Here is a 13,134-nt window from a genome sequence, read left to right on the forward strand (position 1 = left end):
GAAGCAGGAACACCTCACAGAACGTACCTGAAATACATGTTCTCCTTGTCCGTCAAGTCCATAAAAGCAAGTTTGTCCCTCTCTTCTTCATCCACGGCCAGAGCGTCTCGCTTCTTGTTCTCTCTTGCAAGCACAGCGTAGAGCGCCACAGCAGAGGTGATTGTGATACAATAGCAGATGATCAAACCTGTCCACAATCTAGGGTAGTGCTCCCCTTTCTCCTGGCTTCTGATCAACAACGGGCCTACAATGTTCCCCACACAATATGCAACAAACACCGTACCAGCCATCGCACTCTTCTTCGTTGCTCCGCTCACATTCGCCATGGCCACAACGATGGTCTGGCTGACAACCGCGCCGAACGTGCCAATAATGCTGTATCCAGCGACGGGTGTGGCCGCATGGTACGTCCACTCGCTCTTCCAGATCATGGCGCATCCTGCGATGACGGGGAGACAGTGCAAGATCAGGAGGATGAGACGGATATTAGGTATTCGCGAGGACAAGTAACCACAAAGTAGTATTGTAACGAGACAGATGAGTCCGAGCGGAAACTGCCAGAGTATAGATGCGAGGGTCGACCAACCGAACGTGTTCACAATGAGCGGTCCGAAACCAGAGACTGCGCCATTGACTGTATATGCAGAGGCCATCAGAAGAAAGATGAGATAGAACTTGACATCTGTGGCTGCTTCGCGGAGTTGATATGTTTTGATTTTCTGGCAGCGGACGCCTGTGGCTCCCTTTCGGAGCCGTTCAACAGCAACGACGCGTTCGTGAGGGGTGAGAAACCAAGCTTCTGCACAGGAATTCGGGATGAAGAAACACCAAATGCCAAAGAGGAATGTCAGACAGCCGGCGAGGAGGTAGATGTATTGCCAGCGTCGTAGGGAGCCGGAGGTTATCTGCGCGAACCCGTAGTTTAGTGCGCCACCGATGATGGTGAAGAGGCCTGTTGAGCTGAACCACCAAGACTGTCGAATGGATTGCTCGCGTTGAGTGTAGTAGGACGATATGATGGTCATGAAACCGGTGGGTATAATGCTTTCTACGAAGCCGAGAAAGAATCTCTGTGCGAACAAGCCCTCGTGGGTGGTTACCGCAGCTGTCAACATACAGATTAGTGACCAGAGGAGTACGACGGCGCCTAAGATTCGGCCCAAGTTGAAGCGTTGAAGGGCAAAAGTCAGAGGGTAGAGGCCTGCTAGCATTCCGAAGTAGAAGAGGGATGTTGCCCAGGACAGACGTGTGGTAGAGACTGTCGGGGGCTTTGTGGAGGCGTTTGTAACAACGCTCAAGGAAAGGTCCGCCGTCATGCCGAAGAGGGCGGCGGAACCGAGAATCGCTTTGTCATAGTAGACAAGACCATATCCTGTGCATCGTATGTTAGGATGATATCTGGTTTGAACAAGGCTGATGATTGGTGATGATGGACATACCCACGATCATGGCAGGGATAAGGAACAAATCGATCTTTCGGAGCACTTTTGCTTCGGTTTCTGGATCGATATCTTGGGCATGTTCGCCGACGAGGCCGATTGCTATGTCTTTGTCGGTTGACGTTGGGTCCGCGCCTGATTCGGTGTCATGATGAGGACTAGGAGGTGTGGCTGTCGTCTTCTCATGTTGCTGAGGAGCCGCCATGGTAGGAGTCGTGCCAATTACTCGGGCCACACAGAAATGCTGTAGATAACTAGGTGAAAGGAGCCAGAAGAGAAATTCCACGATTTCACATCTTCATTATACAGACACGGCTTGGATATCCACGGGATGCCGCATCAAAGCTAGCGGCACACCATTCCAGCATGCCAAACCACTGCAAACTGTAAGCGAGGCCGTAGGCCAACCCAAGATTCTAGGCATAGTACTCGCACACCTTTTGGCGTACATTTGTGATTGGCGCATTAGGCTTAATATGCCGTGGGGGACGGACGTTGGGATGAACTGCGCGCGCGGAGCATAGACGCTAATGTGGAATAAGTTTAGTGAGGCTATGACATAATCGTGAAAAACTTTCCTTGACGAGCGTCGCGTCTTCTTCCGCTTACTCTGCCCAGCCACATCAGTCGCACCATCATCGTACGCATGTGAAGTTTGTGTACTCATGTCGTACACGCTCTGAACAACACATATGCGCTATTTTCGCTATCTTCATTAGAAAGTGAAGTGATCGCGCCGTAGATGCGAACCTTTGGAAGCCAGAGCTGCCTTTTTGTAGAATAGTCTCTTGCCTCGCTCAATCCGCTGTTCCATCAGCAGATTTCGAGCTGGATACATACTATTTCCTTCTAGGAGATGGCTTGTACGAGACAAGAGTAAATGCGACGATCTTTGAGTACGGAACCGCCTGAAACCATGTGTCGGACCTCCGTAATTTATCTGTCGGGACATAACATGCTTGTTCTTGTGAACTAAGTTTATGAGCTTAGAGGGTACGTGACGGGTGAGTAAACAGCCGTAGGAGAGTAGAGCAGAGCCGTCTTATGGTTTGAGCAGTGAAAGGGTTTGACCCAGCGTTACGAGGCTGAAGCAGGACTCTCGATTATGCAGTTCTTTGCTTGAAGGCTGTACTCAGTTGGTCTCTGATAGGTCAACTAGCTATCCAAAACGTCGCTTGTGATCCGTAATTATGAAATGAAAAGTCGCCCTTATTCCGTCATTCGATTATAGCTTGATCACTCTACCTGCAAGCTCTTTGTAACCATAATGCCTGCTTTCACAGACCTTTCATCATGCGATAAAATGCTTTCCTGACTGCTCTTCGTCCGATCGAACACCCATCTGTCAATGCACTCCCTCGGCCGTGATGTGACACTGACCACTCCTTTCGATCCATATTCTATCAAGGCAAAGCCATCGTCAGCCACTGGATGTACCTGCCTTTGATAACCATCTGCAGTTGTCGATTTTGACTTTCCAGTCAAGTCTCGGGCAGTGTCGCGGAACCAGCTGAACAGTGGTTTGAGAGCTGGCAGTGACGCTGCGATCATACCCATGTCGAGCTCGATGAAGTTCCAGATAGAATATGTGTCGTAAATGTATGGTTCTGGGACGCCAAACTGACTGGAGGAAAGCTGTCTAACAATACCAGCGACAGCAGCAAATATACCAAGAGAGAGAACGGCGACGAGGGAGAGTCGCGTACGGAGCGGCATTTGGAGCTTCCACTGTTTCAGTTAGACTGATTGCTAATGTGGGAATAAATGTCTGGAAGGGTTGAACGTACGATCAAAGGTACGGGAGCGAGAGCGAGGAGGAAATCGGTAGAGATGTTCACTACTGCAAAGGCATTAGTTTTATATACAACTGCAAGTAGTCGTGTGTAGAATTTAGAGACTTACTTCCATTGAACAATCCAATAGCATCGAAAGTGTCCCCACTAAAGCATTTCGCAGTACCGGTTCCAATAGGTGGTGGTTGCAAGTCGATATCCCACGCAGCTGCGACCGGATTGCACTGGAAGATCTAGATTTAGTAGATCAGCGGCTCATTATTGTTCAGCTGGTCATTGAAGGTAATATGACATACCAATGTTCCAAGACTCGCCAATACAAAAGGAACCAGGAAGCAGATTACACCCCAAAGAAACCAGACTTGTGCTCTCTTCGTGACCAGACGTAATAGGAAGAGACACACTGAGACCTTGACCAGAACGATTCCGACACTGACGGTAGTCATGTGTACTAGGCGAAACTTAAGGAGCTGTGCATAACGTGGTTTGTCGGAAGTGATTACAGCGATGTGCTTGCCGACGCCTAAGTGGATCTCAGTCACGTACGCCGCAAAGCAAACCGTTGCGAATACCTGACACTGAAGTATAAGTAAATCTTCTCACAGGCGTTCGGCACCGCGATGCTCACCAAACACATGACCATTGTCCAATCGTCCCATCGAAACGACTTGACAATAACAGCTCGTACATAACATCTTCCTAAAACAACCAATGCTGCTATTGCATAGATAGGGGCGACCTGCGCTAGAAGTGTTGGCCCATTACTGTAAGTAATGAAGTCCGCGGTCATTTCAGGTGGAGATGTATCGGCCATGGTGCCGAGCTGTTCAAGACGGATATACTTGATGAGGAGAAGGGGTCCCAAATAAACACCTCGTGTCGATCTTACTTTTTGTACTTTTACAGCTCTTTCATGGTGGCTGACGCAATACGGGCTGCATTAACAGCTTGTCGAGGGAAGACGGGACATGGCTTAACAAAGTTTCGCTTGTGACCCTCCAGAGGAAGTGGTGGCTGGAACTGTAGGATCGACGATTGCCCGCAGTGTCAAAGTGTACGAATACCAAGTGTGAATGCATGCTACAAAAGATAAATTTAGATAATGCTGCCTTGACCATAGCCAAAGCCATGGAACTTCTTGCTCAATCATCTGATCAGAGTTGCATATGTCAAGGAACAGACGTATTCGAGAAGCCGTAACCAAAGTATGACCTGCAAGCATCTCCACATACGAGATGTGCCCTGCTTAGCTTCAGGAGTATACCATCGTATTCAAGTTCGTTCAGCAATGGATACATCTCCACAAGTCAAGCCTGACAAGATCCAATCATGAGACATGATAATACGTTATAAGGCAATCAGCCGATTGTATGGCATCTGAGTTATGATCAGCTTGATGACAGACTGGTCACCATATTGTAAGGCCTGCCAGAATGTGGGGCCTTGCTAACATGTGAAGCAAATACCGGTATTCGAGGATTGAATTCGAGTACGCAGCACTGCAGCTGGAACGTAGACTGACTCGCCGTTGTAAGTGGTTCGATACGAAATCAACTGTAGGATTGAGGTCCTGTCTCAAAGGATTGACATCCAGGACGAGGCTTTCTCTGTGTTGAACCATTGGGGGAAAGAAGCGCAGCTAGGCACAATGTGGAGACAGATTCGGAACCGGAACCGGAACAATGGACCCTGAGACTCCGTGCATACCCACTACCAAGGAGGTGTGCCTTGGCAGGATGCGGGAGCCGTCTTACGGCTTTGAAGCTCGAGCGCAGTCAATCTTCTACACAACCTAGTCCCGCCGTGATGCGCGTAACTGCGTTTCAATTTCCAGGGCTGGCTAGATGCTCCGAGCCATCATTAAATCCTTCCAATGCCGCTCTACCAGCGTTCACTGTTACCGATCCTGCTTTCTGTAAGATGCAGCCGTCACTCACCCTAGGTATAGCGCTACAAGAGCTCTGAATGAACAGAATGATTTTCCACCAAAACTCACGAGCAAATGTACTCTATTATACATCTGCAGCCGAATATGCGGAATACTCGCTGCTCGCCTTATACTTGTCCTCGGAGATCACATCGAGAGGCCGGGTAAGTACTGGGACCAGGATTTGCTCCTGTTGGGATAATATTTGCGAGCCAGAACATGGGTTCTCCGCCGGCAATCCAATCAACATACTTACATGCAGGGTCAAATTGCCACGCGAGAACTATCCACCTTGAACACGTGGTGTTGGCTATCCCGTACTGCCACGGCGACATCAATCCGCCTCCTCGGGTAGGCCGTGCTTTTGATTTGACTGGAACGATTGCCAAAGACCGACTGTTTCTTCTGTTGTCAGGCTATGAACCTTTCCTTTCCTTCTTTAAGCCCCACACCTAAGAACGTGAATCGAGGAGCTTCCACATCCAAAGTCTCGCCACTACATGCATTCCGCTGTAGGACCATCCTTCACCTTCCCTACCGTATATTAGTCGATATAAGCTAGACTCTTCTGGCTACTTTACGCCTCCGCAGAAAATAGGTACTGGAGTTTCTTAGTGGATAGTACGATAAACTGCTGTAGAGTATAAGACGTCGTCTCCTCCATGGTCAAGTAATAGCCGCGTACAATTAAATCTTAACATCATGAAGCTCTCCAGCGTCTTATTGGCAGTACTAGTCACTACCGTCGGCGCAAAGCACAAGCCTCAGGAAGTTGATTCTCTGGCTGCCCAAGGCCTACACAAACTGGAAGCCTACTATTCTAAGAACGCATTGCCGAACCCAAAAACATGTACTCTAGATAATGTAGCTGTACGAAGGGAATGGTAACTAAACTCATACCACCTTGACGGCATTTCAGCTCACAAACCTCAGGTCAACCTTGAGCGAATCGGAGAGGCACAATTATATCGACGCAGTCAAATGTCTAGCAAAGCTACCTGCAAAGACTCCTGCTGCCATCGCTGCAGGCGCAAAGAGTCGATACGATGATTTGGTCGTGACCCATATCCAGCAAGCGTTCACAATCCATGGAACAGCCAATTTCTTGACATGGCATCGCTATTACACTTGGGCGTTTGAACAAATGCTGAGAAAAGAATGCGGCTATAGAGGTTACCAGCCGTACTACAATTGGTACGTACCTTCCACATGCAATTCACATGTGGAACAAACGCTAACGTCGTACGCCAACATCTAGGGGCTACTGGGCAGATAACCCCAAAGCCTCACCTCTCTTCGATGGCAGCGGCACAAGCATGTCCGGAGACGGCGCATATGTGGCGAACAGATCTTCGGTCTGCTTCCCCTCAATCGAAATGTGCTATATCCAGCTTCAGCCTGGAAGTGGAGGAGGATGCGTAACATCAGGACCATTCAAGGAGTACGTCTCGCCCTTCCCCACCATCTTTATTGCCATACATCCACTAACGCCCTTTTCAGCTGGAAAATCAACATGGGCCCGTTGGCAGCCGTCTCACAGCCCCCTCCGAAACCGAACCCCCAACCTGACGGCCTAGGCTACAATCCCCGCTGCCTCAGTCGCGACATCAGCCTGCAATCCGCCAATGAGACGCGCGATGACGTCGTTGCCTCTCTGATCAGAGACCACAAAGATATCGGGAGTTTCCAAACCGTGTTTGGAGGAGAATTTGCAAAAGGAAAGATGGGCGCTCATGTTGGCGGGCACAACACAATAGGAGGGGATGCTGGATCAGATTTTATCAACTCACCTGCTGATCCGGCGTTCTTCCCGCACCATGCGATGGTTGATCGTGTATACTGGACTTGGCAGAATCTTGACCTCGCGAAGAGAAAGGACGCGATTGCTGGTGGGGTATCGGGCGTTGGGGATGGAGGGGCCAGGGGAACGCTGGACGATGTTTTGACCTTGGGGGAGTATGTTGGAGTGGGAAATATAACCATCAGGGATGCGATGAGTACTATTGGGGGTCCGTTTTGCTACGTGTATGCGTAGATTTTGTTGTTGTCCATCTGAGTTTTGATGCATGAAACGTCAAGCCTGTACTCAGATACCTCCAGTGAAATTCGAAGACATGTTATAATCACCATCCAGCAAGCTATGAAAGTGCTTTAATTATGGCCATCAAAATGACTCTCTCTCCTAACTCAAGGATGTTCAGTCCCACGGTGTCCCCTCACCCGCGACTACCATTTCCTGATGCGTACTACTCAGTCCATTAAACTCCAGACTAACTTCCACACCATGCATTCTCCTAAACCTTGTCCTCGCATCCTGCGTTACAGGATCGAGCACCAACTCGTCTGGGAAGTTGGAGAGTAACCGCTCGACCTGTCTCTTCCCGGGTGTCGAAGCGCACACAATCTTGATTTCCGTTCTGGGGTTCGATGGCGTAGAATCAGTTGTTGTGGTTGTCGTTGTCGTGGAGGACTTGCTAGAAGATTGTCGTTCCAAGGGCCCGGTGATTTTGGGGTTTAATACGTCGCTCAGTTGCAGACAGAGAGACTCAACGACGAGTTTGAAGCGGTTGGAACGGATGAATGCGGAGTATAATCTGTGTGGATCAGGTCCGTTCACGCCACTAACAGCAAGCGGGGTTTGCTGAACAGAAATATTAGTCTCGCCTTGTTGGAGATGTTGTGCCAGTGGACTGGGGTTTGGTGGGTGATTGTGCTGGCCATGCGCATGCGGTATCGGATGTACTTGGTGATGATGGTGTGCATGACCACCTAAACCCAACGCTCCTTGCATGAACTGTGGAAACGGCATTGCTGGAGCTGGTGGGGGTGGAGGAGGGATCTGATTCGCGTTACCAGTGGCATGCGCATGGCCGCCTGCACCACCAACAATCTGTGTGTTGGTCAAGAGTTGATTTACGACGTGCTGAGATTGTTGCTGAAGAGCAACATGCACACCGTATGGCGTAGCCCCTCCTTGAACCCCTCCTACAGGACCAACAAATCCACCATGCTGTTCTGTCAGTATGCGTGACATGAAGTGAGGACACATTGTCCATCTGAGAAATACCCAAAGACTCCTCAACTTTGGCAGATCCCCTCTGAGACTCCTCTCTCCCGACTTGCTCCCCAGATACGGTGTCCACAATCCCAGGTCCTTGTCTTTTATCCGAAAGTACACGCTCTGTATGTTGACGGAGGCGGGCGACGTTATAACACGGAAGACGTTACAATCGCTAGGGTGTGTGAACAGGAACTTGTTCTGCGAGTACAGAATGTCCACCGCTTCATTGTGGACTTGTTTGTTTGTCCGTAGAAGGCTTACGTTGATACTACGAGTTTTGCTGGGCAAGGATTCGGGCGCTTTAGTAGGCCATAAGAACGGGGTACTAGAAACTAATGCGTATGTATAGACGCGATCGCGGAGTTCTCTCGGTAGAGACAAGAGGAGGGAGAATGACGGATCGAGTTGTGTCTCGTCAGTTTGCGCTTGCAGAACTGTGGACGTCGGGAGAGCGGCGCTATGCGATGGGTTGCGGAGGCGCGCCGGGCGACTTGGTGATTGCGGTGGCGCGTCAATCATAGTGGTATCAGAAGAACTGCTGCTGTTGGAAGAGGAACGCGATCGCGACGGTGTCGATGTGCGGGAAACCATTCTTTCTGGTTCCTGATGGAAGCGCTTGCTGATAAATAGTCTAGTGGGGCTGCGAAGCGATACAACGGTACGTACGGCGAACGTTGGACGTGGTGGTTGTGGTAGTAGTGGTAGTACAGTAGCACCGTGTTGCGCACGATTTGGCCGAGGTAGGGACGGATGTTTCACGTTCTTATCATGCGCGAAACTATAGCAATGCGAACGTTAAAGACGGTTCACGCTTCGCTAGAACAGAACCGGGGGGAAAGTGTTGAGCGGCTGTAACATGTGCCTCATTCCTCCACTGCTGTGATTCCATCATTGTCCAACCGCTGAGAACATGGCCGCGGCTAGACCGATGCCGATCAATATTCGCACTACCCAATTACTTAAAGCAAAACTCATCATGGCTATTCCTGGTACGGTAAATGCGCTTTCGATATTTCTAGACTGTCTTTTTTTCCCAACCTACCTAGATAGCTACCTATGTTTCTCTTTTCCTGGTTATCACTGAAATCGCTGCCGGTTCCTCTCATGACCTGTTTAGTGAGCTGCCCCACGGCGCTGAGCGGGGAACCGACCTTTCAAGGGTCTTGTTACAATTGCCCAGCTCAAGATTTGATCGGCCTGCACCGCCACGCCTCAGGATGCTCAGGTCTAGCACGCTAGCTCACCTTTGTCCTAGTTGTGCGAATAATCTGCAACCGCGCAAGCCTTCACCTTCAGGACTAGGAATCAGAGACTGGACAACCGCTCACTTTTCTGTTCTAAACACCGTGGAGAGATAACGCTTGTCAAAGACTCCATTGCTCAGATCGATGCTTTCGTCTTAGATCTAGAATATGTAAAACATACGCCTCAAAGCAGCTCCCATACGACTCCAGGCAGGCACGCAGCAACTCCTCATGGCTACCCAGACCTGTTCTCTCGAACTCGTACATGACGAAAGATGTCCAGTTTCAGAATTGTCTTCGAACAACTATCATCTCGGCTATGGTCGGTCTTCTGCCCATCCAACATCACACCAAAGACCAAAGTGATCGCTGAAATGCGCCTTCAAACCCAACCCCGTTACATCAGTCAAAGTCTTCTCGCCACAGAATTCCAATTCGCTTGTTTGCAGGATGCCCACGCCGGAAGGGGTAAGGTTAAACAGAGCAACTTTGTCCAACCGGTTTGGCGGGAAAGACTGTTCGCCGTATACACCCCAAGTGTGGCCTAGGTCATTTGGGCGAAGGCGTACCCACGCATCGGTAAGATCGTTGGTGCGGACAAGGTCGTTGTCTTCCGGGAGAACGGGATTGGAGTCGCCGGCGATGATCCCGCGGCCAGCTGCGCTGAGGTACGACGCGCAGATGGAGAGCTGGTGCGGCCTTAGTGACGGGTTGATTGGTAACGAATCCAAGTGGACATTAACAAGTCGAATCGGGAGGGAACTTCTACCAGAGGTGTGCTTGCTCGAGGAGTTCAGAATCAAATCGCAGCATAGGGCGTCTCGTTCAAAGCGACTAGGTAACGAAACCCTCCAGATAGCGCCTAGCACGATACCATCCGTGGCTACCCAAAGCTTTGACACCAAATTGATGCTGATAAACTTTTGTTTTCCGAAAGCGGAGAAATTGACATCGCTTATGTACCAATTTTGCTGTATCCAAAGATCTTCAAGAAGTGCTGTAAGCGATTCCCTTGATACATCTTGCAGGAAAACAACATCTGCAGCTCCCATATCCTTGATGATCTGCAGTAGTGCAGACATACGAACCTTCGGTAACGGCGCATCTGCACTTACGTTCCAACTCACAAGGCGGAACGAGCCCGCCCATTGATGTCTGGTGCCAGGCTGAGAAGCTTTGTCATTGACAAATGGAACCCACAGTCCTTGATTAAAGTCGTGCCATTTTTGGAAGCTAGACGTTGCCGTTGTTGTTGGCAAAGGTGTCTGTTGCCACCATGATTTAATGTGGGTACATATCTGCGATAGCATGGTGGAATCAGATTTGTGGTATCTGCAGGAGGGCGTGAATCGCAGAAGGTGATTATTTCTTTGTTGACTTAGTGACAAAGCAAGGTAAAGACTTAGTCGTTGCTGCAGTGGTGCAGGGGCAAGGGAGTCGAAAGGCTATAAAACATGCTTACGAATTGTGAAGAAGCTATTGTAGGATACCTATGCTGCCTGTTACGAGTTAGCTTTGATACTGTACCTAGGTAGCCTGGATTCGGCCTTGGCATGTTCTGAAGCTGCAACTTGCCATTTATAATCTGGTCTGCTTCGATAGCAAGTTTGGTCTTGGTGAGGATATATTGATGTAAAACCAAAGTGACAATAAATTGAAGAGATAGGTATTACTCAAAAACGTTACGCAGCACCAATACTATCCGTGCGCAGTCAACAAGCCAGTACAGTCAACGAGCCACCCCACCAAGATCGGACGACCAAAAAGATGAGGTTATTGAGCCACCCACAAAAGCTATTATCGTGAGATTTTTTGGTGTATTACTATATAGACGCTACTAAAGCGTTTGCACTACTTGTATCTCGCTGGCGTCTTGATTTGGCGGGTGTGCAGGCCAAATTTGGGTGGGGAGGGCGCCCGAGGCGGACCCTCAACCACCTGGCTTGATGGAGCAACAACACGACGACGCTTTGCTGGTTTTTTTGCTGGCTTGGCTGAGGCTTCTCGCTTACGCTTATTTGCTGTATCGTGAGTTTTTTTTGGTGTTGTAGCTTGTTGTTGTTGTTGTTTAAGCGCCTCGGCAGCTGCTTTTTCTTCAGCGCGCTGTTTCTGCTTGCGCTCACGCTCTATTTTGGCTTCTTGTCGAGCAACCTTTGCAGCTTCTGATATTTTGAGGTTGTAGAGCTTTGCCGCCGCCTTGAGGTCCTTATCCTTAGCCTTTTGGAGTTGTTCCTGCTTCTTTTGCTCTTCTCGTACGCTCTCGCGATACCTGGCTTCGCGGAGCTTTCTTAGGGACTAGAATACTGCCCCGCCGTGATACTCCTTGCGCTGTTGAAGGTCTAGTGTCTTGCTCTTCTTCTTAGCGTTTGCTTTAGTGTTAAGGGAGCGATTGAGATACTCGTTCTCGTGGTGGAGAAGCTCGTTTTGAACCTGTAGAGACCAAAATGAAGCCTTAAGCTGCTGGGCTTTAACTTTTGACTTATCCCTAACCGCAGCGTTAAAAACTTTTCGCAGCTCACGCTAGCTATCACCGTCGCCGTGCTGCCTAATTTCTGGAGTCTTATCTTGTTGTTGTGGGTGTTTGTTGAAGCGTTTTAGGATAACCTGAGCATCTATCGGCCACACCCTAGTAGCTTGAAAACTCTTCTTGATGAGATCTAGAGTTATTGTAGAGCTCTAAGCGGGCTAAAAGAGGCTGAAGAACTCTCTTTTTGTTGCCTTTGCCGTGCTGTAAGACTCGTGGAGGTGGCGATTGAGTTGTTTCGAGTATGCTTTCGACATTAGAGCGAACACAACCACATTAAGTGGCTGCAAGCTGTGGGTTGCGTAGGGTAGAAAGATAGCCAACAGGATGCGGTTGCCATCGCAGAAATCTATAAAATTAGTTGATACATGGCTGCCGTGGCCATTAAGGATTAGAAGCCGGTAATCCTGTCTTGCTTTTAGCTTCGTGAAGCGTTTAAATACCTGTTTAAGCTACGCTATGCCAATATTATTGTTGCTCTATCCCGTTGCTGAGTTTGAGAAGAAAATCTCATGTTTTGCGACCTTAACAGCGTCAACCTAGCTCGATTAAATCCCGGCGGTGCCCTTGTATATAATAGCGGGCGGCAATACCTCACCAGAAGCGCATACGCAAGCCAGCAGCGTTACCTATTCTCTGTTGCTATCCTGTATCGCCGCCTTAATCTCTCCCGACGCCCATAGTGCCTTAGAAAAGACGCGCTTTGTGCGGTTTGTGATGCCGATAAAGAAGCCCTTCTTATCTATATTATAGGTATTGCGCGCGTCAACGTCGTACTCTCGCATTTTTGAATGCAACAAGTCGAAGTATAGACTGTATCTTTCTTCTAAATTAGCGTTGTGACGTTTACGATTAATCCCGGTGCTCTATTTAATAGTAAGCTCGTCGGCATGGCGATGCAGAAAGCGGGAAACCTAGGCTGTGGAAACCTTATTTTTGACTATCGTCGCCGCGAAATTCTGTATTATTTCACGCGTAGGAGGAAGCCCTCGGCGATTACAACGTTCTATGTATAGCACAAGTTCATGCTCTTGTTGTGGGTTGAGATTTCGGCGGTCTTGGGCAGCTTGTTCAGCTTTGGACGGTTGTGCGCCTTTGTGCTGTCGCGACAGCGTCGTTCGATCAACTCCAAATATTTTCGCAACT

The 13,134-nt window shown here is 49.2% G+C and overlaps 5 protein-coding genes across 5 annotated transcripts; 1 reads left to right on the forward strand and 4 right to left on the reverse strand.

Annotated features, from left to right (window-relative positions):
* Positions 1–14: 14 nt before the first annotated feature.
* AA0111_g1634 (hypothetical protein) lies at positions 15–1,644 on the reverse strand (the record flags this gene model as incomplete). The annotated part of the gene is made up of 2 exons (XM_028647315.1): positions 15–1,372; positions 1,440–1,644. The coding sequence occupies 2 exons, from the start codon at positions 1,642–1,644 to the stop codon at positions 15–17; spliced, it is 1,563 nt and encodes a 520-aa protein (XP_028510669.1).
* Positions 1,645–2,675: 1,031 nt separating this feature from the next.
* Positions 2,676–4,046, reverse strand: AA0111_g1635 (hypothetical protein; the record flags this gene model as incomplete). The annotated part of the gene is made up of 5 exons (XM_028647316.1): positions 2,676–3,167; positions 3,227–3,279; positions 3,342–3,465; positions 3,529–3,804; positions 3,861–4,046. 5 exons carry the CDS (start codon positions 4,044–4,046, stop codon positions 2,676–2,678), a joined length of 1,131 nt encoding a protein of 376 aa, XP_028510670.1.
* A 1,815-nt stretch (positions 4,047–5,861) lies between these two features.
* On the forward strand, positions 5,862–7,194 carry AA0111_g1636 (hypothetical protein; the record flags this gene model as incomplete). The annotated part of the gene is made up of 4 exons (XM_028647317.1): positions 5,862–6,043; positions 6,093–6,353; positions 6,418–6,600; positions 6,660–7,194. 4 exons carry the CDS (start codon positions 5,862–5,864, stop codon positions 7,192–7,194), a joined length of 1,161 nt encoding a protein of 386 aa, XP_028510668.1.
* Positions 7,195–7,356: 162 nt separating this feature from the next.
* On the reverse strand, positions 7,357–8,739 carry AA0111_g1637 (hypothetical protein; the record flags this gene model as incomplete). Its single annotated transcript, XM_028647318.1, has 1 exon — positions 7,357–8,739. The coding sequence occupies one exon, from the start codon at positions 8,737–8,739 to the stop codon at positions 7,357–7,359; it is 1,383 nt and encodes a 460-aa protein (XP_028510815.1).
* Positions 8,740–9,781: 1,042 nt separating this feature from the next.
* On the reverse strand, positions 9,782–10,774 carry AA0111_g1638 (hypothetical protein; the record flags this gene model as incomplete). Its single annotated transcript, XM_028647319.1, has 1 exon — positions 9,782–10,774. The coding sequence occupies one exon, from the start codon at positions 10,772–10,774 to the stop codon at positions 9,782–9,784; it is 993 nt and encodes a 330-aa protein (XP_028510671.1).
* Positions 10,775–13,134: the final 2,360 nt, after the last annotated feature.

The sequence above is a fragment of the Alternaria arborescens genome (genome assembly GCF_004154835.1).
Source record: "Alternaria arborescens strain FERA 675 chromosome Unknown contig_3, whole genome shotgun sequence".
In the NCBI taxonomy this organism is placed as follows: Eukaryota; Fungi; Ascomycota; class Dothideomycetes; order Pleosporales; family Pleosporaceae; genus Alternaria; species Alternaria arborescens.